General features: G+C 40.5%; 1 protein-coding gene across 1 annotated transcript in view; it reads right to left on the bottom strand.

Annotated features, from left to right (window-relative positions):
• Positions 1 to 25,278, bottom strand: part of TIAM2 (TIAM Rac1 associated GEF 2) — an 87,230-nt gene that overhangs the window by 27,553 nt on the left and 34,399 nt on the right. The window contains exons 10-14 of the mRNA XM_079331324.1: positions 24,455 to 24,559; positions 23,958 to 24,036; positions 22,933 to 23,025; positions 21,642 to 21,902; positions 2,836 to 2,939 (exon numbers count right to left, since the gene is read on the bottom strand). Coding sequence (XP_079187450.1) covers positions 2,836 to 2,939; positions 21,642 to 21,902; positions 22,933 to 23,025; positions 23,958 to 24,036; positions 24,455 to 24,559 — 642 coding nt within the window. The remainder of the gene's footprint in view (positions 1 to 2,835; positions 2,940 to 21,641; positions 21,903 to 22,932; positions 23,026 to 23,957; positions 24,037 to 24,454; positions 24,560 to 25,278) is intronic.

Below are 25,278 nucleotides of genomic sequence, written 5' to 3'. Positions count from 1 at the left end.
ATGTAGTACACATGCAACAAAAGACTTATTTCTCTGAGATTACAAGGCACTTCTGAAATGCCTCACTGTACTTTCAGTTGAGATGATGCCTAACCTTAGCTTGGTATGAGATGAAGAAAATAGTGAAGAACAGACAAATGAAAATGCACCAAACAAGAAACACAAAATCCAGAAATCAGACATGCAACCATTAAATCCAAAGCTTTAAGACTGTTTTTACTTTACTTACATGTTATGGGACAAAAATCAACCAAACTTCAAAGGAGCCTGCTTCCTCAGAGCCAAACAATCACATCTACAGTTGCTGTCAACTGGAAAGTGAGCATCTCTAGCTGTGCCTCCCCTGAAATAATCCCAAACTGCCTGTTGTTCCAGGCTGTGCTCAGAACTCTCAGCACCACCAGCCTCTCCTCCACAGAGCTGTGCTTACAGAGCTCCTCTCCCCCATACTGCTGCAGCATCGCCTACTTGCCTACTGCACTAATGGTGTCCACAGGCGTGGGAGGTCAAGTCAGCACATGCAGGAAACAGAAGGCAAAGGGGAAAAAAAAAATTCATAACCCCAAATCCAGATGCTATGCTTTTCAAGGCTGCACAATTTCCTCAAAGTAGCTTTTATTATCAATAGTTATTGTTCATTGGTGAGCAGTCCCAAATCACAGCTATAAAAACATAAATCATTTTAATTCCTGTTATACATGATCACAAAAGCACGTACAATATACACCACCTGAACTTAACTGTTAGGTTTGGGTTTTCTTTACTTCTACATCTATTGGAGATATCAAAAGGGTCAGACAAAAAGCTCTGACGGTAATAGGCACCCTCCAGCAGAAAGACAGCAATCAATTACAAACCATTTGCAGAAATTGCAGAGCTGTCACAGACTCATTTACAGCTGCAATCCGAGTCAGACTGCCTCTGATTGCCAGGCAGTTTTCCACCCTTGTACCTACAAAACCAGGACAGCCTCAGCTAATTTTTAAAATGACACCAGCAGACCTGCATGTCAGCTCAAGAAGTGAACTGCAATACAGAATGGGCAATTACTTCAGCAAATCATGCAAAAGCCCTAATAACTGCTGCATCTGACAAGTTTGAGGCTGAGGAAGGGCAGGGAGCAGACCCTGTCCATTTCCCCCTCTTTTATTAAGCTTTAATTGCAGCATGTAATTTAGAGCATTGGAGCAAATTTAGTGCATTAAAAGCATCAACTAGTGTACATCAATTGCTCTCTCTATATTCAAGTCCTTGGAACTCTCCCTAATTTTCTGGCACCTGGTGTATTTGACACAGGCAATCAGGATTGACTTTGTTCTTCAGCTAAAGCAAAGCTGATGGCCCAGAATCTCCTCCCCTCCAGCAGGACAGAAGGTCAGAATTTATGTCCACACAGTGCACAGGGGATGCTGCATACAGCAGATGGGCAGGGTACTCAGGGGATCCTGGCCTGGTGCAAACAGACATCAAAGCATCCTAAGCCTTAGGGTCACCTCTCCTGTGCTTCCACAAAGATCCCACTCCAAAAACCAGACAGAAGTCCTAACACAGCAGGGCAGAGAAATCCACAATACTCCTTCCAAAGAAACAATGTGTCCTAAGGGGAGAAAATCCAGTTTTTTCTTCTCTGGTTGCAAAGAATTTGGGGAAGCATAAACAATCATTACACAGGATACAGATCATCTCTGTGGGAAACCCCTTGTGCAGCAGGAGATGGGCTAAAGGCCCACAGTCACTGGGCTTCTCCTTATTCTCTAGTGTAAGGGCATAAAATCACCTATTTAAGACTGAAGGAGGTTATGAAGTAATTAATACAGTAAGATTAACAGCTCCTTTTAGAAGGTAGGGTTAGAGGCACAATGTATCTTCCCTATGCCAGTCTTCTGAGTTTTTAAATTCTGTCTCATCTCTTATCAATTTTTCATACAACTTAGCACAAGACACTAATATATTCCAGAACCATAAAAATTCTAACGTCATTCTTGTTATGCAAGAGTGCTAACACAAGTGTTATCACAAATTTACTTGAAGATACAACCAACTCATCAAGAGAATTTTAAAATGCATTTGTGTTGTCAGAATGGCAATGCCAGGTAAAATCATGGCCACCAACACAAAAACACTACCCACACTTGCAGTTGGGAGGTTCAAAACAATATGCCCAATATGAATTGGACATAGGTTGCTATTTGCGTGATTCAGAGCAAAATGGACAAAAAGCTGCTCTTTGGAGACCAGTGCATTTGAAGGTGAGCACTAATTTTGGGCATTTCTGCCTCAGCCCCCAAAGTCCTGGCCAAGAGAAAGAAAACCATCAGTCCAGCCAAGTCAAAGAGTAACTGCAGGCACATAAAGGGTCTCCAAGTAAGAGAGTGGCAATCACTGTCTCTCAAACACTGCACATCCCCAAGTCTCTAGTCCAGTTTAAAACTACTGACATAGTATTGCTATGGTCACTGCAATGTTAACAACAAGACCTGGAAATATCAGCAAAAAGAGAAGACAAAACAAACTGAATCAATTAGAAAGCTGTAGCAGCTTTACTGTTCTCTGCAGGAACTGGGTTCAAGCCACACAGAAAAATGAATCTGACAAGTCTCCACCTGCTTGCCATTTGCCCCCGTCACACTGCTCCTGCAGATGCAGCAGCTGTGCTGTTGATGCTGACCTGTCAGGGTGACCTCAAGATACTAAAACACCAAGTACAACTAATATGTATGAAAATGTTTTCAAATTAATGCCATATGTTAAGTTCTTTCCAACAAAACACAGAGCATTAATGCTCCGACGCTGCCTTTTGATTCATAAAGATTGATGTGTCAAGCATTTTCTTACCCTGAAGGGTGGATCAGTCTTCTCCCTGTGTGGCACTTGGTCCAGAGTGCCATCAGTACTGCTCCTTTTCAAACTGGATGTGATGTCAGGCACATTACTAAAGTCTGCATTTGAAATAAAACACATAAATAAATTAGAGGGTTATAGGACAGAAACAGGAAAAGTATTTGCTCCTACCTGCCAACACTTTTAGTGCCTAGTACAATTTCACCAGCAGGAGAGAGTCACAGAAGCAATTAGGCTGGAAAAAACCTCTGAGACTATTGAGTCCAACCTACGACCTAACACCACCATGTCAACTAGTCCAGGACACTAAGGGCCATGTCCAGAAGAAATACAAAATTTGCAACCATCTCCACCCCTCAGGAAACAATGGGAGAGGTCAAAGCAAGGAGCAGCTATGCCTTGAAACTCTGCTTTCCAAACAGCAGCTGGACATTGATGGTCTGAAGCAATGTACATACATGATCTACCAAAATCAAACTGACACTCTTGTTAACAGTGTGCTTTTGAAGGCAGCACACTCTATGCTGAGACAACCAGAAGATTATTAAATGCACATGACTTAGTCCTAAATCCTTTAAAGATTTAAGAAGAAAAGAGAATTTTGCCCTGAAACAAACACCATAATTCATAATCTAGACACAATCCCTTTTGCTTGCAAACAAAAAAACAAAAAACAAAAAAACCCAAAAAAAACCAACCAAACAAAAAACCCATAAAAACACAATTTTCTCAAGTTTGGTGTCCATCTACACAGTAGCTGGTACAATGCAAAAACCAGAGGCAGCACTGCCCTGCTCTACTTACTGACAGACTGTAGCTTTCAGTAACATTTAAATTTAAACTCAAGAGCTATCCAACAATGCTGAGCCTTCATATAAAAATGATGCTCTTTCTCTTTCCATTTCCTCAATTGGCTGCTGAAAATCTGCAGAGATGTTCACATGGAAATTCTAATTAAAAATCCTATAACTGACGAAGTGATTTTTGATCTGCAGTATTATCAATCCATGGAGTTGAAAATTATAAAGCAACCACCAAATAAAATTTAAAAAAAAAAAAAAGAGAATGAAAGGAAAAGGAAAAAGTATTTTCAGCAATCTCAGATTGTAAATCAGCAATAAAATAAAGGAGGAGTTAAAGTTTGCTGCTTTGTTTCCTAAACTTTAAGACTCCAGAGTGTAATTCACAGTACATTACCACATTTTCAAACTCTTTTTCAACACCTACAAATACTGGAGATTTATTTTTAAGTGAAAGGTATGATTCTTATTTAATCACTGACACCAGAAACTGAAATGGTAATTAAAACAAATACCACCCATCTTGCAGTAAAATCATGACAGCTTGCAATAAAGAAATTGGGAAGGACAACAGAATTTAGCTGCCTGGGTGTTGCTGTTGTCCTGTCAATGCAGAGCAGAACCAGCTCCTCTCAGAGAGAACTGGCTAACAAGGAGTGAAGCAGAGAGGAAATTAGGAATTTGAGGTCCAAAAGAGCACCTTGCAACCCACAAGGAGCTTTCCTGGTAAGACAAAACATGGTTGGCAGCCTCCAGAGACAAGTTAGAGAAAGATAGCCAAATAACTCAGCACAATGTCAATTTGTGTTTTTCTGTGTGTTATTAAGGTCAAGCTTAGCATCAAGGCTGACATTTTCCACCCACATTCCAAAGACTTGACCACTTTCTCATTTCCCTACCCCTTCAGAAACAAGATCTCATTACTTTCCTCCCCACAGATTTTTATATCTCTCCTTTCAGAGTCAGGTGCAACTCCTGATATGTAAAAGCCTGTGTAACATGCAATACCCCTGGAGTTATCACTTTGCAGAAAAAAAACACATTTTATACAACTCCACTTCAGACATCCATTGCCTTTAAGACCTTAAGAAAGAATCTGTCTTGTCTATTTACTTTATTATGCTTTTATCTCTCTTCCTCCAACTAGCCTGAATAATTTTCTCCTCCTGTCTGGACTTTTAAAGTAATTTTGAGGCTCTCTTCTGTATATGAGTACACATGAATGCCTATTGACTTCCACCATTGCCAAGTCCTGGGTATAATGAGATAAATGAGAAAAAAATCTCTATTTCCCTGATTTTACAAAGTCAGCATTAAACATATTTGTCCTTCATGAAGCAGTAAAACTAACCTATATAAGCAATGAAGAGACAGCATAAATGTGGGAAGATGAAAACAGGGTAAAACAATCAGCAAACAATATAAACATAAGAAATCAGGATAACAGCACCTCAAGTAGGCAAATATAATATTGTATTATTTCTTCCAGATGACCCATCTTTTCCTGCCTTCACCCTCATTTTGTTTTTCCTTTGTAGCCTACAGGACTGTCAGAGGTAGGCCTATATAGTCTTACCCATTTTTATAGCATTTGCTGTTGGCAGAATGAGTTGCTGACGATGGAGAAGCAACAGTAAATGTTATTTAAATAGCAAAACCTAAAAAAAGTTACACGGAAGGAATCCAAGGTGAAAAAAGACATCCTACTGCATCCTACATTGTAGGAGAACTAACATGGGGAGGGCAGAAAGAAAGGAAGGAAGGATGTATGGGTTGTTGATCAGTTTAGCATCCATATCCTGTCTCCTCTTCCTTCTTTTGCTATGGAAGAGGACTTCCTTTGGACCTGCTCCTACAGGCTTTTCCCAAAAAATGCACCAATATCAGCTGCATAGCTCAACCCCCAAGCCCACCCCTCCATAAAAAAAAAAAAAAAAAAAAAAAAAAAAAAAAAAAAAGAAGAAAAAATAAAGTATTACCCTAGAGAATGGGTAATTACAAATGCAAAGCTTAAGGACTAACACAGCAAAAAGTTCAATATTGAAATTCTTTCTACTTCCAGTGATAAGTGGAAGGGGACTAGCAAAGCCAAACCCTACAAAATGTATTTTTTTTTAACATTCAAATCTGGATTTAGCTCTACAATATAATTCACAGTATCAAAGATGTTCACAAATAGTAATGTGAACAAGTTCTCTTACAGGCTGGGTAACCACTATTATTGCAGGTAAAACTTGCACTGAATCTGTATAGAATATGCACAAAATTAAAGAAAGATGATATCACTGTGTAAATACAGATTTGTTCCAGTATATAATATTCTGCTTCTTTGATGGTCATGAGGATGGAAAAGTATGCAGGGAGATATATGTTCCTAAAAATCATTGAAATTCAATGTCAAACCAGCACTACCAGGCATGTTTTAATCAGTATTAAAAAAAAAAAAAAAAAAACAACAAAAAACCCCCAAAAAACAAACAAACCAAACCAAATCAAAACAAAACAAAATCAAAACAAAGACAAAAACCAAAATTCTGATGTTACAAGAATTATGTTTCTCTCTACTTATAGAAAACATGGAACACTTCACTGAAACATTGCTTGAGAGGCTTTCCAGCATAGTAAATGGTGAGTGTATCATGGCTAAATCTGCCCATACACGCCATTACAGTAGATTTGATTTATTCTACTGACATGCTTGTGATAAAACTGTCTGGAAGAAAAATGGGACTGATAATAATGAGTTGAACAAAACATGATTTAAATCTTTTAACATAATTTTTCTCTGCTGCAAAACACCTCTGTCCTGTTTACACACACACACTCATGCTTGGTGAGTTGAAACATATATCACTTCCAGCTGGGGTACAGGAACCTCTGAAGCAGATACATTTTTTCCAGTTTAGCAAACAGGAGAGTCTCCAGAAAATAAAAATGCCAAGTCAGTGTGGTGGGTTGACCCCAGCTGGACACCAAGTGTCCATCACAGCACCTCAATCACTCTCCTCCTCAGCTGAACAGGAGATAAAAGTATTTTGAAAGGGGTGTGGGTTCAGATAAGCACAGGGAGAGATCATTCAGCAGTCACTGTCACAAGCAAAACTGACTCAACTTGGGGAAATTAGTTTAATTCATTACTAATCAAATCAGATAATGAGAAATAAACTCAAATCCTAAAAACACCTTTTCCCCACCCCTCTCTTCTGCCCAGACTTAACTTTGCTCCTGATTTTCTCTCCCTCTTTCCCCTGAGCAGCACAGCACATCAGGGAATAGGGGCTGTGATCAGTTCATCACACATTATCTCTGACACTCCTTACTCCTCAAGGGAGCTCTCCTCAGACTCTTTCCATGCTCCAGAATGGAGACCCTCCCATGGAAGACAGTCCTCCTTGACCTTCTCCAGCATGACTCCATCCCATGGGCTGCAGTTCCTCACAAACTGCTCCAGTGTGGGTCCCTCACACAGGGTGCAGGCCTTTTGGAACAAACTGCTCCAGGGTGGATCCCCCACAGGGTCACAAAACTGGCCAGCAAACCTGCTCCAGACTGGGCTCCTCTCTCCATGGGGTCACAGCCTCCTTCCTGCATCCATCTGATCTGCTGTGGATCTTCCAAGGGCTGCAGGGGATTTCTGCTCTCCTATGGACCTCCATGGGCTACAGTGGAACAGCTGCCTCACCATGCTCTGCACCAAGGGATGCAAGGTCTGCTCCAGTACCCAGAGCATGTCCCAGCCCTTCCTTCTTCACTGACCTTGGTGTCTGCAGAGCTGTTTTTCTTGGATATTCTCACTCCTCCCTCCAGCTGCTATCATGCAGGCTTTCCCCCCCTTCTTAAATATCTTATCCCGGAGGAGCTATCACCACTGCTGATGGGCTCAGCCTTGGCCAGTGGTGAGTCCATATTGGAGCCAGCTGGCACTGGGAGGCATCTACAAGCTTCTCACAGAAGCCACCCTTGTAGCCCCCTGCCACACAAACCCAATACAATCAGCTTATTGCAAACAAGAGTAGCAACAGCAGACAAATGCTAGGATTCCCAGAAAAGTACAGGGGGGGAAAGAGTGCCTCTATGTGTAAAGCTTAAACTACACCACATGAAATGCATACTAACATTTTCCTTGGTTTCTAACGAAGAACAAGCAAGTACTAAGAGCACATTTGGCACCTTTAGCTGCCAAAGACATCAGCAAAGAATGCCATTACTCCTGCAATGTTGTGTCTTGCTGGCAGGCAGGTAAGTGCCTCAATCATTCAAGAGAAGTTATAGTGTAACTACCAGAAACTGAGGGAAAACACACTTCTTAAGTCATGCTCCTCACTGCTCAACATTCAATTAAAAGCAGGCACACAACACACAGATGGGACAGTTGGTTTGAAAAACAAACACATGCAGCACATCCAAGAGCTCTGTATGCCTACGGGAACGTTTCTTCCCTTGTTGATGCAATGATACACGTACGAGTGGTGAATGTGGAAGTTATTCGTGTGTTTGTGAGCAGTGAGGTACAATGGAAACTCATCGTCTAGCAGATGTGCGAGACAATAATAATCTCTGCTGCAATCCCAGCCAAGAATCCAAAGGAAATCAACTGGAAAACATCAACATCGACCATCCGGCAATTCATTTACCATAAAGAAGCCATCAGCAAACGCAAATGTCACTTATCTCTCTTCTTCTGTTTAATTAACGAAGAAGCCTTAATTACTTTCAAGTCAAAGATGCTCTTATCAGTTTAGCTGCTCACTGCAAAGGCAAAATCATCATGAGGAGACAGTAGGAACTGAGGATTCTGTTTCTTTATTCATAGTTCTCTTTTCATAATGCATCAGAACTTGTTCCATTTCAGACTGCTCTCACTGATTTAAAAACATGCCAAATAACCATCACAAGCATGTCAAGTGCTATCAAATGTCAAGCACTGTGTAGGTGGTGCAACCACCTCTTTTTTCAAACTATGGCAAGAAGGAATGTTTCCACCTGCTGCTCCAAAGACAATGATAAATTGAATAAAAATTCATTCTACATCTACATGAGAAGACAACACAAAAAAATTAAATGTGCTTGGTCTCTCACTTCAAGACAAACTAAGACACTGCAGGGCATCATTTTCAGATCTGTGAGGAGCAGCTGCTCTGTGCACTACTTGATAACTATCCTCACTGTGGGAGAGAGAAGGTGAGAGATGAAGCCACATCCAGGCTGTCTCAGCTAAGGTAAGATGCCTGATTAACAGTTAGCATCCCTTGGTATCCCTGACTTCACCTGATCCACTCACCACCTCACCAAACGTTCACTACAATAAACAGAAGGCCATGGAAAAGCCAGTCCCACAGGGCTTGGCTGAACCAGGCTGAAATATGGCTGTAATCAACAAGGATGGGTAAGGCAGGTCAGAAATTAATGATCAGAGGCGACCATGCCTGAGCTGGGTGCAAGCCATACTGCACTCAAGCCGCTCACCAGAGGACTAAACTTTAGCTTTCAACATATAAAACCTGGCATATGAAATTGAAAGTCAGGAGCAAGGATTTTAGTAAATTATTCAGCTGATGATGGGGAAAAGAGGATGAGGCTATACTGCTGGTGAATAACATCCAATAGCTATGTTTAGAGAAAGAATGAGAATGCTGGGGTAATCTAATTTTGGAAAATACAGATCTATAACCTATGTAGTAACCTTAGGTTTTCACAATAAATTCAAGGAAAGAAAAACCAGAAATATAAAGATAAATGGAATATAACATACATACATTATGAGTAAGCAGATTGTGTCAAACTAATCTGATATCCACATTTAATAAAATATATATTTTAAAGACAAAAATATAGGATAAAAATAACTTTCTGGAAACTTAGTTTAAAAAAAAAAACCAAGAAACTAGAAACTTTTATAATATCCCAAGGGAAATTGCTAGCCAAAATGAAAAGGATAGGAATTAAAACAAGACAGAACTGGCTAGAAGGTAAGATGAGAATAGATTTGTCTGAATCAGCTCCTAGGCCTGAGAAAGGCTAGATTGCAGATCTTGTCCAAGGTGGGTTTGGGGACTAATTTTATTTGATATTTTCATTATTTGTCTTAGCAAAGGAAGTACAATAGTAAGTACTCTAATTAAATACTCCAATCATTCAAAGTTCATACAGAGCATTAATTAGGAGCATTACTGGAGATGCATAAAGGAGATGTGGATGACCTTGAAGATGAAGGTACAGTGCTAGAATGAAATCACATGGAAAAGAGTATCAGGGACCTGTAAGAACTATTGTTTCTATAAGGTGTGACTCATGCATTGGAAAAATGAAAGAAAAATGTGGAAATGTGGAGAATGACAACATGCAGTTAGCTGTCTGTTAGCTAGAGCTACTTAAGCAAAGACCAAGGCCAGCAGATACTGATCAGACATAACACCGGCCAGAAATATGTGTATGCTGGCAATTAGAAGGCTGGCTTTCAACCATCACACAAATAAATTTCTGGAACAGACTTATCTAGGTACAAAGAATGCAAACAATCTATTTTAAAATGGAATAGGATAAATGTAACAACAGGGTTGTCCAAAGCCATAAGAAGCAGAGGATTGGACGTGCTGAGTATGGAAATTCCCACCCTGGGTTTGTCTATCAAGCTGGTATGTCTACCAGCATAGCATAAATATTACACAGATAGATATATACATAATACAGCTACACAGGTTAAAATAGCCAGAAGCCTGTCTTTTCAGTAGAGCACAAGAAATACTTGAAGTTTCATTAATATTGGTGCTTAAAGATCCTGGCAAAGAATGTTTATGACTAAGAGAAGATTTATATCACAAGTGCACGTGGGCTATGAGCCCCAACAGTTGTCCTATCCCAGTTTCTTGCTGACTCCAGCTCTGATGCTCATTAACAACTCCACTGCAACAAACGGATCGTTTTGTTGTTTGTGGTTCTCTGGCACTTGAAAGGGAAAGAGGACTCTCACTTCCTGTCCTCTCAGCTGCAGTTTTTAATCTGCAGTAGTTAGATGCTGCAGATACAGAGGCACACAAGCAGTTATGATGGGCTTGGCCTAGCCTGTAAAAGACTGATATCCTGACCTCAGATCAAAGCAAGTGACAGCATTTTTTAAACACTGGTATTGTCCAGTGATTTCAGACATATAATGCAAAACAGCAATAAGGTGGGCATCAGCTTTCTTCTGAGAATAGCAATATTAATTTTAGCTGGACAATAAATAGGATCCACAACTGTAAAGGATTGCAGGAGGTCCAGACTGTCCACTAGGAAAGAATGTATTCAATATTTTCACTAATTCCCAAATGTTTTAGGAACTGCCAATAAAACACAACACGACTGATCATTGGCATGTAGGATATTCTCCCACTCCCTGTTACAGAGAGTTTCCATAATCAGCTGTATGGTTTATCTGGAAATGAGATATTACATTTGGGTAATAAAGTTAAGCCAGGTATATGGAAAGCTGCATTTTTCATTGTTGTTCAAATTCTTCAGCCTGATCAGTTAATTACGATAAGCTTACAGTTCTCATATTCTTCTAGCTAATGTTACTATCAAGAGAAAAGTAAACTTCCAAGAAAAGATAACAAATATTTCCAAAATCCCTGGTGCAAATAATATTGAAGTCTGAGCCAGCTCTCAGAAAGGAACAAAGCTTTGGTGGTCTTCATGCCTTCAGACTTACTGATAAACAGGGAGTGGTAGGTGAACCATTCCAGCATTGCCTGGAGAAGAGAAATAGCAGCATAATGAGCTCTAAAGATGCTCCCTCAGAGACCAGCACTCATAACTTCAGTTAAACAGTTCAGCCTGGTAGGTAGCATGTGTGTGCTTATTTCTTTTGGTTCTATACAACCAAATATATTTCAGGTTTTCAACAGTATATTTACTTTTTTGTAATGAAGTTGAAAGAAATAGATCTGTAAGCATTTCCTTCTGTATCCTTTTCCTTTCTGAAAAACTTCAAGAAATATCTTTCAAAAAGTAACTGTTGATCCAAAGGAATTTGTTGAATGGCTTTCAAGAGACATTCTCACAATCTCTGTTAAAGAAGGCATCCAAGTTTCACCAGAGAGATGAGGGGTTCTGGGTTCACTAGTTCAGCTATGAATAACATGTATGTCTTGTTTATGCAAGGATAAGTATTTTCAGTTCTTTGGCTCATGTTATCACCTGAGATCAGCATGGAAGGGGCACCCACAAGTTGGTATATATGACAGAGCCCACACAATTTCTACAGCCCTTTAGATTTTTCTCTAGGTTGGAAAGAACACAACAACTATGGTCATGAAGAAGAAAAGCAAAAGTAGATCCCATGGAAGATTGATTAACTATCCCACAATGCCCATTTGCACTGGAAAAATTGCAAGTAAAAGTGAGGACGGTCTAGAAGACGAAGTTGTGGGGATACACCCAGATAAGTTTGGTGAAGTTGTGATACAAGAGGATGCTGCAGGTTCTGCTCCAGGGTTTCCATCATTAAGGCCCATGTCTGGGTAAACATCAAGAGTGTTTGGAGACACAGAATTTTTCAAGGCCTTCATATAAAAACAGGTTTTCTTCCTCTAAACAATCTTTGGCCAGAGAAAGATTATTGGAAATTTGGTGAAAAATCAGCTGATGAAAAATTCAAAGACCATGACGCAAGAATGGTCCAGCTTGAGCAATAACTTCAGATCTCATCTCCACCTAGGAAAAGGGGGCTGAAAGGTCCTACTTTACCTCATCATTCATCTATTTCCTCTGCATGACATAGTAGCAAATAAATTAAGTCAGTTTTTTGCATTCTTACATCTTACTAGTACAGGCCTCAACATCTGAAAAATGGCTGCTACACACTGAGCTTATTCATGAGGAGTTTTTATCATCACATTTTATTTCTAGGCTGAAAACCGTCTCCAGCTAACTTTTGCAATAAGAAAACAAGATTTTTAAGAGAAGGTAGATTGCAGCCACAGATGAGAAATGTCCATTGAAGCACACCATATTCTCTATCACTTCAAGCTGAAAGCCAAAGCAATTTGGTTCCCTTATTTTCATGGAGGTTCTCTATGGATTTGGGCAAGAGACTGAGGTACCATGGACCCCAAGTGCAAATTCCTATTAATGTCCAGTTAAGTGAGTGTCCATGTTAGCTCAATTCATAGAATCTGTGTAGATTTTTAACTGTTATACAGTGCCAGTCCATTATTTTCACCAGAGATGGTACTCACAGCATTCACTCCAATGCTGGAGTAAATCCAAATTTATTTGCAGGCAGTAATTGTGGTTACCAACTGTACAGTGGTTTACAGCTTTAATGCTCTTTAATCAACAGTTAAAAAGATAGTGAAACACTAAATTTATTGTCAATTCAAAACCACCTTCCTCTCTTTGTCTAGGAAATTTTCAAGTTCTTCTGAAAGTCTTTGAACTAATTTCAGATAACAACTAGCTCAAATTCTCATTGCCAAATTATCATGACTTGGATCTACTAGTTCAAGTAACTTCAGTCTCTAGAAAACAGAACATGTTAGAAAAACACAAAATTAACTGAATTTAGTAATTCAGAAATTACTAAATCTCTGTAAGATATTTTGGCTTTTATCACTTTTTGGTCTGGATGTTTTGTAACCTATTTTGGGACTGGCTAGAAGGTCCCTCAGGTTAGCTTCAAGAATATAACTGATTCCTTGGTGTAGCTGGAAACTCATGCAGGAATCCTTTCCATATGTTAAAATCTGGGAAGAAAATTAGCATACAGCTGTCATAACATCAGACTTCCCAGACAGGATTCTTAAACACAGAATTACTAGAGGCCTGTCACTAACTATACTGATTGTTACCAAACAAGACATGCAATTACAGACCAGCCAAGAAGACTCTCTTCATGGCCCCTCTCATCCATATGTTTTGGCTTCAGGGAGCAAACCAGGAAACTTCAGAAGGTGCTTTACATGTTTCTCAATGTACAATGCAACCACTTTCTATTTGCATATGTGAAACTGCCTAGACAAAGAGAAATTCCTACTTCTGGTTAGGATCTGAAGTGATCAAGCAGGACAAGTCTTCCTCCTTTGTTCTCACTCTTCAGTGAGGAAAGTGACAGGTCTTCTTTTAACATTCCAGTTTTTCAAGTATAGAAAAAGGCAGTATGTTCATGCAAATATTTTTGTATCATGCAGCTCTCTTAAGACATTTTGGGTGACATGCTGAACAGTGGCTTCACTCCAATCAGCCACCTACTTGTACAAGTTTGACTTTCTATAGGCTGCTCTATGCTCTCTTAGATTTCTTTTTTTCCTCAGTATCTACAGAAGCATCCATTTTGCTGCTGGACCAGAGTCCTTTCGATTCCTTTGTCTGTTAACAGTTCATGCTGAGGCAAAATCATTTGACTCATTAGCTAATTCAGTAATCAAGAGGAGATACAAATTAGCAGCATAATGGGAAATAGTTGCCTGCACTTCTGTAGCAATGCCTGATTAGCCCCTGCATCTCAGTGGTGTGTTTCTATACGGTTATTTAACATTCTAAACTTTCTCTGCCCAAGTATCTGCCTGCTGGGCAGCTGTTCAGCCTTTTCAGTTTGAAGTTTAACACTTCACACCAGCTTCTCAGACTGTTACCTAAACGCATTTGTTTCCTAAGTGCATAACAAATGCCTTCCTCCCTACAGTTTCCCTGCAGGCCAGGTTCCAAGTATAGCACCTCAGTGGTACATTTTCTTCTCCATCTCAGATTTATAGGCACAAAAAGTAATGAAAACAGAAAGGAAAAACGAGAGGAAAAGTTAGTTAATACTTTAGCAAGAGTTTATGGCTAGCTTAGACAGTTTTTATCATTACTCAACCTACCTTACCTCTGTGAAGCACAGAACATCTGCTGTTTGATGTGTTTTAAGTCATGCCTACGGCACTAGTCTATATGTGGATGTCTCTAACTTTATCATAATTAATAAACCTCCTTGCTACCCATATTGTCATTCTACAGAATTTAGTAGGAAGGGCAATATGATGATTTATGCCTACATATCACTGAGCCAGAAGGTGCAGCTATACAGGGCTTAATGAAGTTTACACCAGGAAAAAAAAACTCAACAATTTGGCCCACTAACTTCACAGGGATTAAATCATAGCAGCATTTAGCAAGGCAGAACAGAATGCTCTTTCAGTAGGAAAGCACAACGAAGGGAATTTTACAGCATAAGCAATCTTTTAATTTGGTGCACACACATCTAGCAGAAAGCCCACAGGACAGTTTGTCAAGTGCCAGCAAGAGCTCATTAAACCACCACTCCTGGGAAATGCTTGTATTGCAAAACATGCAGTAGGCAACAAGTGCTCCAATGGATCCAGCTTCTGAAGAGACAAATTTCTCTGAACTGACCTCTATCTACACTTCTAGAGCCCCAGGTATTGTCACAGGTCAGACCTAGCCCTTTCCCAGAGATTCACAGGAGTGCAGGACGAAGACACTCGTGTTCACAGTGCACAAACAGCTTGGAGCAGGGGCCAACCCACCCCAGCTGTCCAATGCTGTCAGCACACAGCCCGCCCCTTGTGCTTGCTCTGAGGAGCGTGTCCTATCACATCTGTGTGGTTTCACACCGAGCTGGGTAATAAGTAAGAAAAAGAAAGCGCAGCAGTCATCTGTCTTCAGGCAGATAATCAGTCATGCTGTAGAGATGACTACATGTCTGTGCTACAGAGACTTTCCCAGTGCACTGTGCCTTATACCACACAAAACTGGCAGATACCTGGTATGAGATCCACCAGGCAGGAGGGAGCAATGTATGCAGACCTGCTCAACTAACAGAGATGAGGGCCCATTATCTAACAGGATCATGGGTATCCTTGGAACTTGAGAAGCTAAGAAGCCATATTCGCCTCTCCAGAGCTCAAAGGAATTGCTTGTGAAATAATAAAAACTGATTTTTTTGATACCTCACACAAAAGCACAAGGAAGGAGATGCCCTACAGCACAACAAAGATAATTTGTATTTTGAAACAGTATCTAGGCAAACAGGACCTGATTTGGGCAGAACTAAAAGTAGAAGTTATTTTAGAAATGCTTTACAGTTAAGTTTTAGTTTTACTTTAGTTTACAAAATGCATTCAGCAATACATTGAAGACATCTACAAAAAATTGTGGGCAAACAGCAAGAAGCAGAGTGGTCTAAGCCAGTGGTCCAGGCACAGCCCCCAGCTGTCAGAGCTAGAGGCCACCTTAGTGACAACATCCTCCTAACTTTTTTCTTCTCTTAAGAAGGACACAGGTCTTTCTGATATTCAGGGCAGGTTGGAGCTGAAAGAGGATGTAGGGGGTGCTGTGTGGAAAGGTGTGCACAGTGACATGCAGAGGAAGCTGGCAGCAGAGCCAACCTCTTTCTTCCTTTCCTCCTTCAACTTGGTAGTATCTGACAAAGCCGAATGAAACGAAGTTTTCTGGAGAAATAGTGAGTTGTAATTACACTTTGGAGAGGCATCTACAACACCTAGCAAAGTGCATTTGAAACAGGAAGTACCTTGGAATTGAATCCAAATCAGTTGTTATTATTAAGGTCATTTCTTTAAATAACTTAGTCATATAAAAATTAAACTTGTGACCAACTGATGTGCTTTGCTTCTGTGGGTGCTTACTAAGATTAAAATCAGACACTGCACATGTCTTGGTAAACAGAAGAGCCACTTTCCATGTGAGGATTCAAGCCACTGATCCTCCTCCTGAAGCACTGACACTTTGCAAAAATATCTCAGTGTGTAGCAGATTAGGATCTAAAATGTAATTGCTCCTCTCCAGCACACAGCCCATTTGTAAAAAAGCACAATGCCTCTCTCCCTCCCTGACTCCAGCCATGCCTTATGCAGCACAAAAAGCTTCAGCAGGAGTGGCTCAAGCCAGCAGGTCCCAGTCTACACGGCTGCCCAGGCAAGAGTGCAAGAGGAAGGAAAGCAGAGGGCAGAACCCTTGCTCCAAAGTGGCTTAGAGCAGTGTTTTGTGGGCAGCTCAACTGACAGAGAACTTTCTACCTCTGAGAACAGCTCTCCTTGCAATCAGCTCTCCCCTGGCACCTTCCTGCTCCCCGCTCCTCCTTACCTGGCTCTGGCCCTTGTCAGAACTGCACCCATCAGCTCAACTCCCTGGGTGTGTGGGGGCTGGGGAGAAAGATTTCTCCCTGATTAGCTGCAGGGGCTGCAGCAAGTGCTGCTGCCAGCACAGGGTGGGAGGAGTGCTATGGGGCTAGAGGAAGAGGAGGAGGAGCAAGCCTCCTCCTTGTCAGCAGCACCCAAGAGTTCTTCACTGCTCCTGGGGCTGCTCTTCCAGAAAGACAGACGGGCCAGGCAGAACCCAGACCCTGCACAGAGGTGAGCACCCTGCCCCACAGCTGAGGAGTACAACATGGAGCGCAGGAACAATATGTCCATTTACTTTTTGCCTTTTAATTTTCTTCTTTCCTTTTTTTTTTCATTTTTAAGTGGATTCTTTCCCATTTAACTTTCTAACCCTCAGAGATGAAAGTGTTTCATCATGGAAACTTGTTAAAGCATTTCCAACCTGCCATCCCCCACTTTTTTTTTTTTTTTCTGCTTTTTAATCACAGAGTTCTATTTACAAATTAGGGTTGGTTTCAACAGTGTCAGCTAACCAAAAACAACAGCTTTTTTTGGCAAAACCACACTTGCTGAGGAAAAAGAAAAATTGCCCAGCTCTGACAGTAACTAACATTCTGGAATGGATTTTCACACCTACTAATGCTTCTATCTCCTGCCTCATGTCATAGATATGGTATATCTATAGATATAGCATAAACCCACGCAGCATTGCCCTAAATATAGTTTTTAATTATTGTGCCTTCTCTGTTGTTTATTCTTCAAATATCCATGCCATCTTAAAATGAGGCACTTTTTTTCCCATTTTCTTTTTTTTTTTTTTTTTTTTTCTGCACAGCTGTAAGAACTTCAGTCCAATTTCCTCATTTTTTAATTCTACATAAATATTTCTTTAATTTTCCTTGGCACTGTAGTTGGAGCAAATTTAGTTGCTCCATATTTACAAGTGCATTTTTTAAAAGTATTTCATCTAATTTCTTTTCCAGGATAAGCTTATTACTCTCCAAGCAGCTAAGCAGAAGGAACATAGTGGTGCCATGTGGGAGATCAAATGATACAACCACAGCAGGTCCAAAATACAGCTACAAGGGTATAACAACCTCTTGGAGAAAATGTATCACTCTCACCAAAAATTCCTTGGGAATAATTTTTAGGAGTGGCAGAATTAGTGGCTTTGGAGAAAGTCAATCACTTCCCTTCTGTACAGTAAAAGCTGCCAAGGTTTGCCACGAGTTATGACTGGGTATCCTCAATGCAGCAGAATATATAGGAAAAAGCATTCATCAGAGTTACAACTAACAGTTACAAAACTGTAAACAACTGTGGACAAACTATTACTGTCCAAGTTATATGAAGCCAGTGATTTTAAGTAAGTTCTGTTTTGCTTTTGCATGGTGGTCATGGCCAACCACTAGGCAGGGCATTACTGTGTGACTCAGAGCTGAAAATTTCCATTTTCTAAGCACTTTGTTAATTTTAGCTCATTAATCCTCATAGCACTCTAGAAAGACAGGGTTAATTTCTAAAAATAATGAGGCAACAGCAGAAGCATTGAGGTTTTTTAATTCCCCATATGTACCTTCAGCCAAATGGAGCTTGATTTTTTAAAAAGGTGCCCTCTTCCAGCACTGACTTTCAAAGGTGCTGCTTCAGAAGAAAAGATTCAATATGGACAAGCAAATGTTAGAAAATATTTTTTAAAACTGTGGTCTTAAGGGTGACTCACTCAACTCTACCCAAGCAGACAGAACAGTACCAAATAGGACAACCAGGGGATCAGGCCCAGCCAGCACAGGTTTAGGAAAGCCATGTCCTGCTTGAACAACCTGATCTCCTTTTCTGACAAGGTGACCCACCCAGTGGATGAGGGAAAGCCAACCTGGCTTTAAGTAAAGCTTTGACACGGTCTTCCACAGAATTCCCCTGGAGGAACCACCAGCCCATGGCTCTGACAGGAGCACTCTTCTCTGGGTTAGGAACTGGCTGGATGGCTGAGCCCATAGAGTGCTGGTGAGTGGAGCTCATCCAGTCAGGGCAGTGTAACTCTGGGCTCAGTGCTGGGGCCAGTCCTGTCTAGTATAATTATCAGTGGTCTGGACAAGGGGATTCAGGGCACCTTCAATCAGTTTGCAGGTGACACCAAGTTGTGTGGGAGTGTTGATCTGCTGGAGGGCAGGAAGGCTCTGCAGAAGGCTCTGGACAGGCTGGATTGATGGACCAAGGCCAGTGGTTTGGGCTCAATAAGGCCAAGTGCCAGGTCCTGCCCTTGGGTCACAACAATCCCAGGCAGTGCTTCAGGCTTGGGGAAGAGCAGCTGGGCAGAACAGGACCTGAGGGTGCTGGTGACAGCAGCTGAACATGAGCCAGCTGTGCCCAGGTGGCCAAGAAGGCCAATGGCATCCTGGCCTGGGTCAGCAATGGTGTGGCAGCAGGAGCAGGACAGGGATTGTCCCCCTGTACAGCACTGGTGAGGCCTCACCTTGAATGCTGTGTTCAGTTTTGGGTCCCCCAATATAAGAAATACACTGAGGTACTGGAGCATGTCCAGAGAAGGGCAACAGAGCTGGTGAAGGGTCTGGAGAGAGAGTCCTGTGAGGAGTGGCTGAGGGAGCTGTGGGTGCTTAGCCTGGAGAAAAGGAGGCCCAGAGGAGACTTTGCTGTTCTCTCCCTGAAGAGAGGCTGTATCCAGGTGGGGGTCTGCCTCTTCTCCCAAAAAACAAGTAACAGGACAAGAGGAAATGGCCTCAAGCTGCACCAGGGAATGTTCAGGCTGGACATCAGGAAGCATTTCTCCACTGAAAGGACAGTTAAGCACTGGAACAGGCTGCAAGGGATGTGGTGAAGTCACTATCCCCAGAAGTGTTCAAGGAGCAACTGGATGTGGCACTGAGTGCTATGGTTTGGTTGACATGGTGGTGTTTGGTCAAGCATTGGACTTGATGACCTTTAGAGTCCTTTCAACCTTAATGATTGTATGAATTTCCTAAAGACTGAATATGAATTTAGGAGTCCTTGGCCTCCAAATCCCTGCTTCGACCATTTAATACCCCCTCTACTAATCTAAAATCTTAATCAATTCATGAGTATCAGGGCACAAAACAGTTAAACCCTTTATGATTACCTATTAATTCAAAGTAATGCCATTTTCTTCTGTTTCCGTTTGAACTGATCAGGTGATCAGACACTAAGCACTGAATTCAATTAACATAAAAATTCTTCTCACGAAGCTTAATTTAGAACTATTTGTTCCCTTTCAGAATAAAATAAATCTTCCTTAACTGCTTTTAAGCAGAAAAGCAAATATACTATGTCCCTTTATCCACTAATGCTTAAAGTATAATACATACTACAGTAATTTCCTATTATAATGGAATATTTGCACAGGTTGCAAATTTATCCCCAAGGAATGAGGAATCTAGTGAATGGACATATACATTTATTACATTGAATACTCAAGTTAATGCAGGCCTGTGATATCCAGCCAACAAGATCGATTATAGCCCTGATATAATTATGTAATTAATTAGCTCTATCATAATTTTTGGTTTATGACACTAACTTTTATATGCCACTAGTCAATTTAATGGCATTTTAAATTGAAATAAGGCCCCTGAGAGAGATGCTACTTACTGAATCACAAATCTTGTATTCAGATTTCTTTTAATTTCAAAAGATGACCTAATAAAATTGCTTTATAATTAAATCCATTCTAACAACTTCTCCTATGTGATTCTTTCTCTTTCCCATTTTTAATTATGAAAAAATTCCAATCAGAAAACACTTGCCACCGTAATTATATGCAAAAACCAGCGATCTCTTTTTGTATCTCTTCCTGCTCCCTTCTCACAGCACTGCATCCTGGCTAGTTTCCTGCAGAATTTTACTAGCATCCTCCAGAGGCAGATTGATGAAACTGCACTTTTTCACTGACAATCTCATCAAATTTTCTTCTATCTTGTTTGAAAAATAGTCAAGGCGTGGGAAGAAAGGGGAGCAAAGCCCCACATACTTTCTATTTCAGACAGACATTCACAAGTGCTCTGATATCACAAGATGTGGCTCTCCAGTGAAGTAACATCAGATAAAGGAAGGGCTCGTCTCCAGCCACAGTGGCAGAGGCCCTCTATGTGCCACCTCCTATTCCCAGCTGAAAAGACAACCCAGCAGTGGGCATTAGCACCTCCTTGGGGCTGGGGTTGTAATATCATCCAGCAGCATTCCTTACCACATTCCTTACCTTCCCTGCCTGGTGCTCCTCACATGGCAATGCATCAGGATCCCACCCTGACCCAGCACTGTTAGATACATCCTCCACCCAGTCCTCAAAACAGTGCTATTACAGTGAGTAAGGAGTATGAGCAGGTAGAACAATCCCCACAAAAGCTCTTTTCATAGGCTTTATTCTACACAGTGGCTGCTGTACCTAACAGGAGCACAACATCACTGGATGGGATCAGAGCTCCATGACTCCTTTCTAAGGTGATGATGATTATTGCCCTAAAGATACCCTTAATGGATGTGGCACTTTGCCACACAGAAAACATGGCAAACAGAACAATACGCTGCTTCTGAAAGCCATCACATTTCAGCCATTGATGCCTGGGAAATGGATGTGTTGGAAATACTCAAGATGACACAGAGCAGTTAAAAGAACACTTGATAATGCTGGATGGTACAGACAAGCAGATTAAAATATTATCATCTCCCTGCAGACACAATCATATTCTGTTCCATTTCTGCTCCCTAAAAAATAATAACAGGCAGATATTGAGCACAAATGGAACTTCAGCAGTTTATACTTGTGTTTTTAAGGCAAGCATATAATTATAATCATGACTAAGTTTTAAAAAACTGTGGTATTCAAAGTGAGGTGGAAGTAACAGAATTATTGTCAGTTTCTTACCGTTTGCTGTGTTCTTTTTGAAGTTATCTAGAAACTCTTCCAGGAGCTGTGACTGGTTTGGAGGGGGCAACAAACTCTTTGGATCCCTGGAAATGTCACCATCTGACCAGGACACACAGAAGGGTTGCTGGGTCCCACAATGGCTCGTTCTCACTGTAAGCATTACACTTCTCTCTGAAAACAGTAACTCCATCTGCCTGAGATCAAGATCAGACACAGCCTCTCCATTTATGCTCAGGATTTCATTGCCTACTCGGAGCCCTAGCAGCATGTGAAAGCAAAAAAAGAAAAAAAAATTGTAATATAATATTAAAAGGATCAGATCACAACCCAAACCTTATGCTGACTCCCTTTTTATCTTTTTGATTAGATTTCAAATTGCCTAATCCTACCACAAGTCCATTAGAACCAATGGAAGCTTTATTTGTTCTATAATTATACAGGTTGACCTCAAGCTTTCTTACTTTGATAGGTGCTACCCACAGTACAGCAACCATGTTGGTTTTGTTTAAAGATGCTACAGAACTGGGTGGGTGGGAGAGCAGCACAGCTTTCAAGAAGATTAGAATAGAGACACCTCTCACAACCAGATACCATCACTATGCAGCACCATAACACGTATTTCATCATCTGTGAAGAACAAGGCACTAGTCACACAGATCAAATTATTCATGCAAAGCTGCAACAACTAAGGATTGAGTTTTTATCAGCTTTTATATAAATCTAAACAGTGGCAAGTGCTGTTTTTCTAAGTCAGCAAAACCAAGTAGATATTACCATCAGGTAGCAAATCAATATATCTGTCTCCATTTCTCTGGGGCTGTTTTTCAGAGAGCACATGATCCTCACACGTGCTGATGATGGGAGGCAAAGCTTCTGAGCAGCACAGTGGGAAGGTGCTCACAGAAATGTATGCAGAAAACTATTCTGGGAAGGAAGGCTTTCTGCCAGCAAAAGTGGAAGCAATGGGTCATAGAAACTGATCAAGCCCATGAAGTTCCCTAGTGTGAGATGAGCTCATTCTCCATTTTATTCCTCTGTGCAAAAGCACTGGGTTGGATGGCTGAACACAGACTTTGTCTCCAAGGATGAACAAGAGCTGTCCCCACTACACTGAAAGGATAATTCAATTACTCTGTGTACACTATTTTTCCTACTATTACATACTTTCCATGGTCTTCAGGAAAGAGAACTGAGAAACATTTCAGACAGCATGACTAAAGCTCCTTCAAGTTTTTGGACTCAAAAAAGATAATGAAGAATAGTTTTAAACACAAACAGGATATAGTACCTTCCTTGTATGCCAGTCCATCAGGGAGAACATCACTCACAAAGATATGGGTGAGATGCTCATTTTCAGCAACTTGGGCCATGACAGCAAAGCCTGAAGTGAAAGAGGTTTCAATCAAACAAACTTTCTTGGGAACATTTCCCTTTTATTTCCTGTATTTAGTAGACTTTATATGAGAAGGAAGATACTTCTCATAAGAACACATGCATAGAGCAAATAGAAATTATCATATGGTTACCCAGTCATTGTAAGGCCTGTTAAAATCAGTAAGACTTTTCAACTCCCAGAAAATGCTATGCTCTGCTGTAAAAAAAAAATTCAGTTTCAAAAAAAGTACTTTCTACCTCAGCTGCATGACATTTCCATAACACAGAACAGCACATTATTACAGTAAGAGCTCTGCAGAGTGTCCATCAGACATAGAAGTGTATTAAACAATTCCAAAAACTGGAAACCCAAACTATAAAGCAGCAAACCATACTAGACTAATAAGTGGGAAAGGCCAGAAAATATTAATTTAAAACTGACTTGCAGCTAAATCACAGCACAAAGCTGCCATATAAAGGTATCATTGCAAGGTATGTAATTATTTCTAGGCTTAACTACCTCCCATGGACAAAAAGCCTCTAGAACTAGTTCCAAAGTATACTTTTGATACTGTGCCAACAGAGGATCCCACCACAAAAAAAAAAAAAAAAAAAAAAAAAAAGGCAGACCTTGACCACTGACTGACTGAGAGCACTTATATTAGTCCTGGCAAAGCATATTAATGTTTCTGACAAGCTCATGATTCAATTATTTGGCCACTGTAGGAAAGCCAGAAAGTGAACCCTTCCAAAACATAAGAAATGCACTTGCTAGTGTAAAACAGTTGGTTTGGGTCTTTGTTACAATGCCTTGAGTTCTTTGCAGACTCACACTTTGAGCTATCAAAGATGGCTCTATCTGCTCTCAGAAACAAAAAAGCCCCAAAGAGAGAAAGTAAGCAGTGAGAAGAATAAAAAGAAGAACTCCTGAGCACTTACCATAATCACTTATGTTTTCAGTCTTTGTAAGGTGAACATGATAAACATTTAATGGACAAATTTCTATTTCGTCATACACCTGTTAGAAAAGAACAGTAGCAGAAATCATTAAATTATGAAAATGCAAGCATCAAATCCCAGATACAGCATGAGAAACAAGCACAATATTCTTTGCATCAAGACTTGCTGTCTTCACATAGAGAACTGTGTTACTGTGTAAGCACCACTGCTATGAGTGGGACTAAAGCCAAAGACCCAAAATCCACCCTGGAATACAAGCTGACACTTTACTTTTGTGCTAAAACCCTCATTCAAACCTTCAAACATTTCTTGAAGGCAGTATTTGGCCACTCAAAACTGTGAACCAGAATGACAGAAAGCAGGCTCAGAACAGCTTTAAAACCTTATTTTAGATCTAAATTTCACATATTTGTAGGTGATAACTCAACTGCAGCTACAGACATCACAAAACTTTAACTAAAAAGAGTCACACTTTCCTGGTCTACTATGTATTCATACGGTTCAGGAGCACAATACTCAGTGTTTTCATCAACCAGTCTTCTGAGTTGTAGGCCATAGTGTCTTGGCTCCAGCTGTTTCATCTAAAGAAGAAAAAAAAAATGGAGTTTGCAATTATTCGTTATTTGTCTCCAGAATCTTAGAAGACAGAGAAGTGACACACACAGCAAGCTTCTAAAATCATGCAAAAGCAATCTCAAAAAGTAATTTTCTACCTATTTTTGTAGTATAAATAAAACTAGATACATTGCTTAAAATATAAAGTTACAGTGCTATTTCCATTTTTCCTTATGATCCTCCCAAATAATTTCATAAACACTATGTCTTGGCTATTAGATTAACTGAGCACTAATAAATGTTTCCAAAGATATTTCAACAGTCCTCTGTCCTTTTGAACTTAACACTCACAACCACCTTTTTCTCAGGTCTGCTCAGCAGCTTTTGCTTCTGATGCAGAAAATGTGTATGCACATATGGGCAGTTAGGAGAGGGGATGGGATGGCAAGAAAGTTCCCTAAGGGTTAGCCTTTATTAGATTTTATTTTTATTGCTGGGTTTCATCTATGATCAGAGAGTTTCCCCTTTTTTTTTTTTTTTTTTTTTTACCACATGAGGTAAAAGTAAAGATCCTGTCTCAACAGGAAGCCAAAGGGAAATAGGGATATTCCCAAAGGATATTAGCCTGCAAGTGCTGAGCCCCTGATGGGAGGCTCTGAAAAATATCAGGATACTGGTGAGACTATGGCACAAAACATTTCATTTTAGCATATTAATAGACCAACAATTCTAAAACACAAGGAAG

The sequence above is a fragment of the Erithacus rubecula genome, assembly GCF_903797595.1.
Source record: "Erithacus rubecula genome assembly, chromosome: 2".
Lineage (NCBI taxonomy): Eukaryota > Metazoa > Chordata > Aves > Passeriformes > Muscicapidae > Erithacus > Erithacus rubecula.
This window is presented reverse-complemented; position numbering and strand designations above follow the sequence as displayed.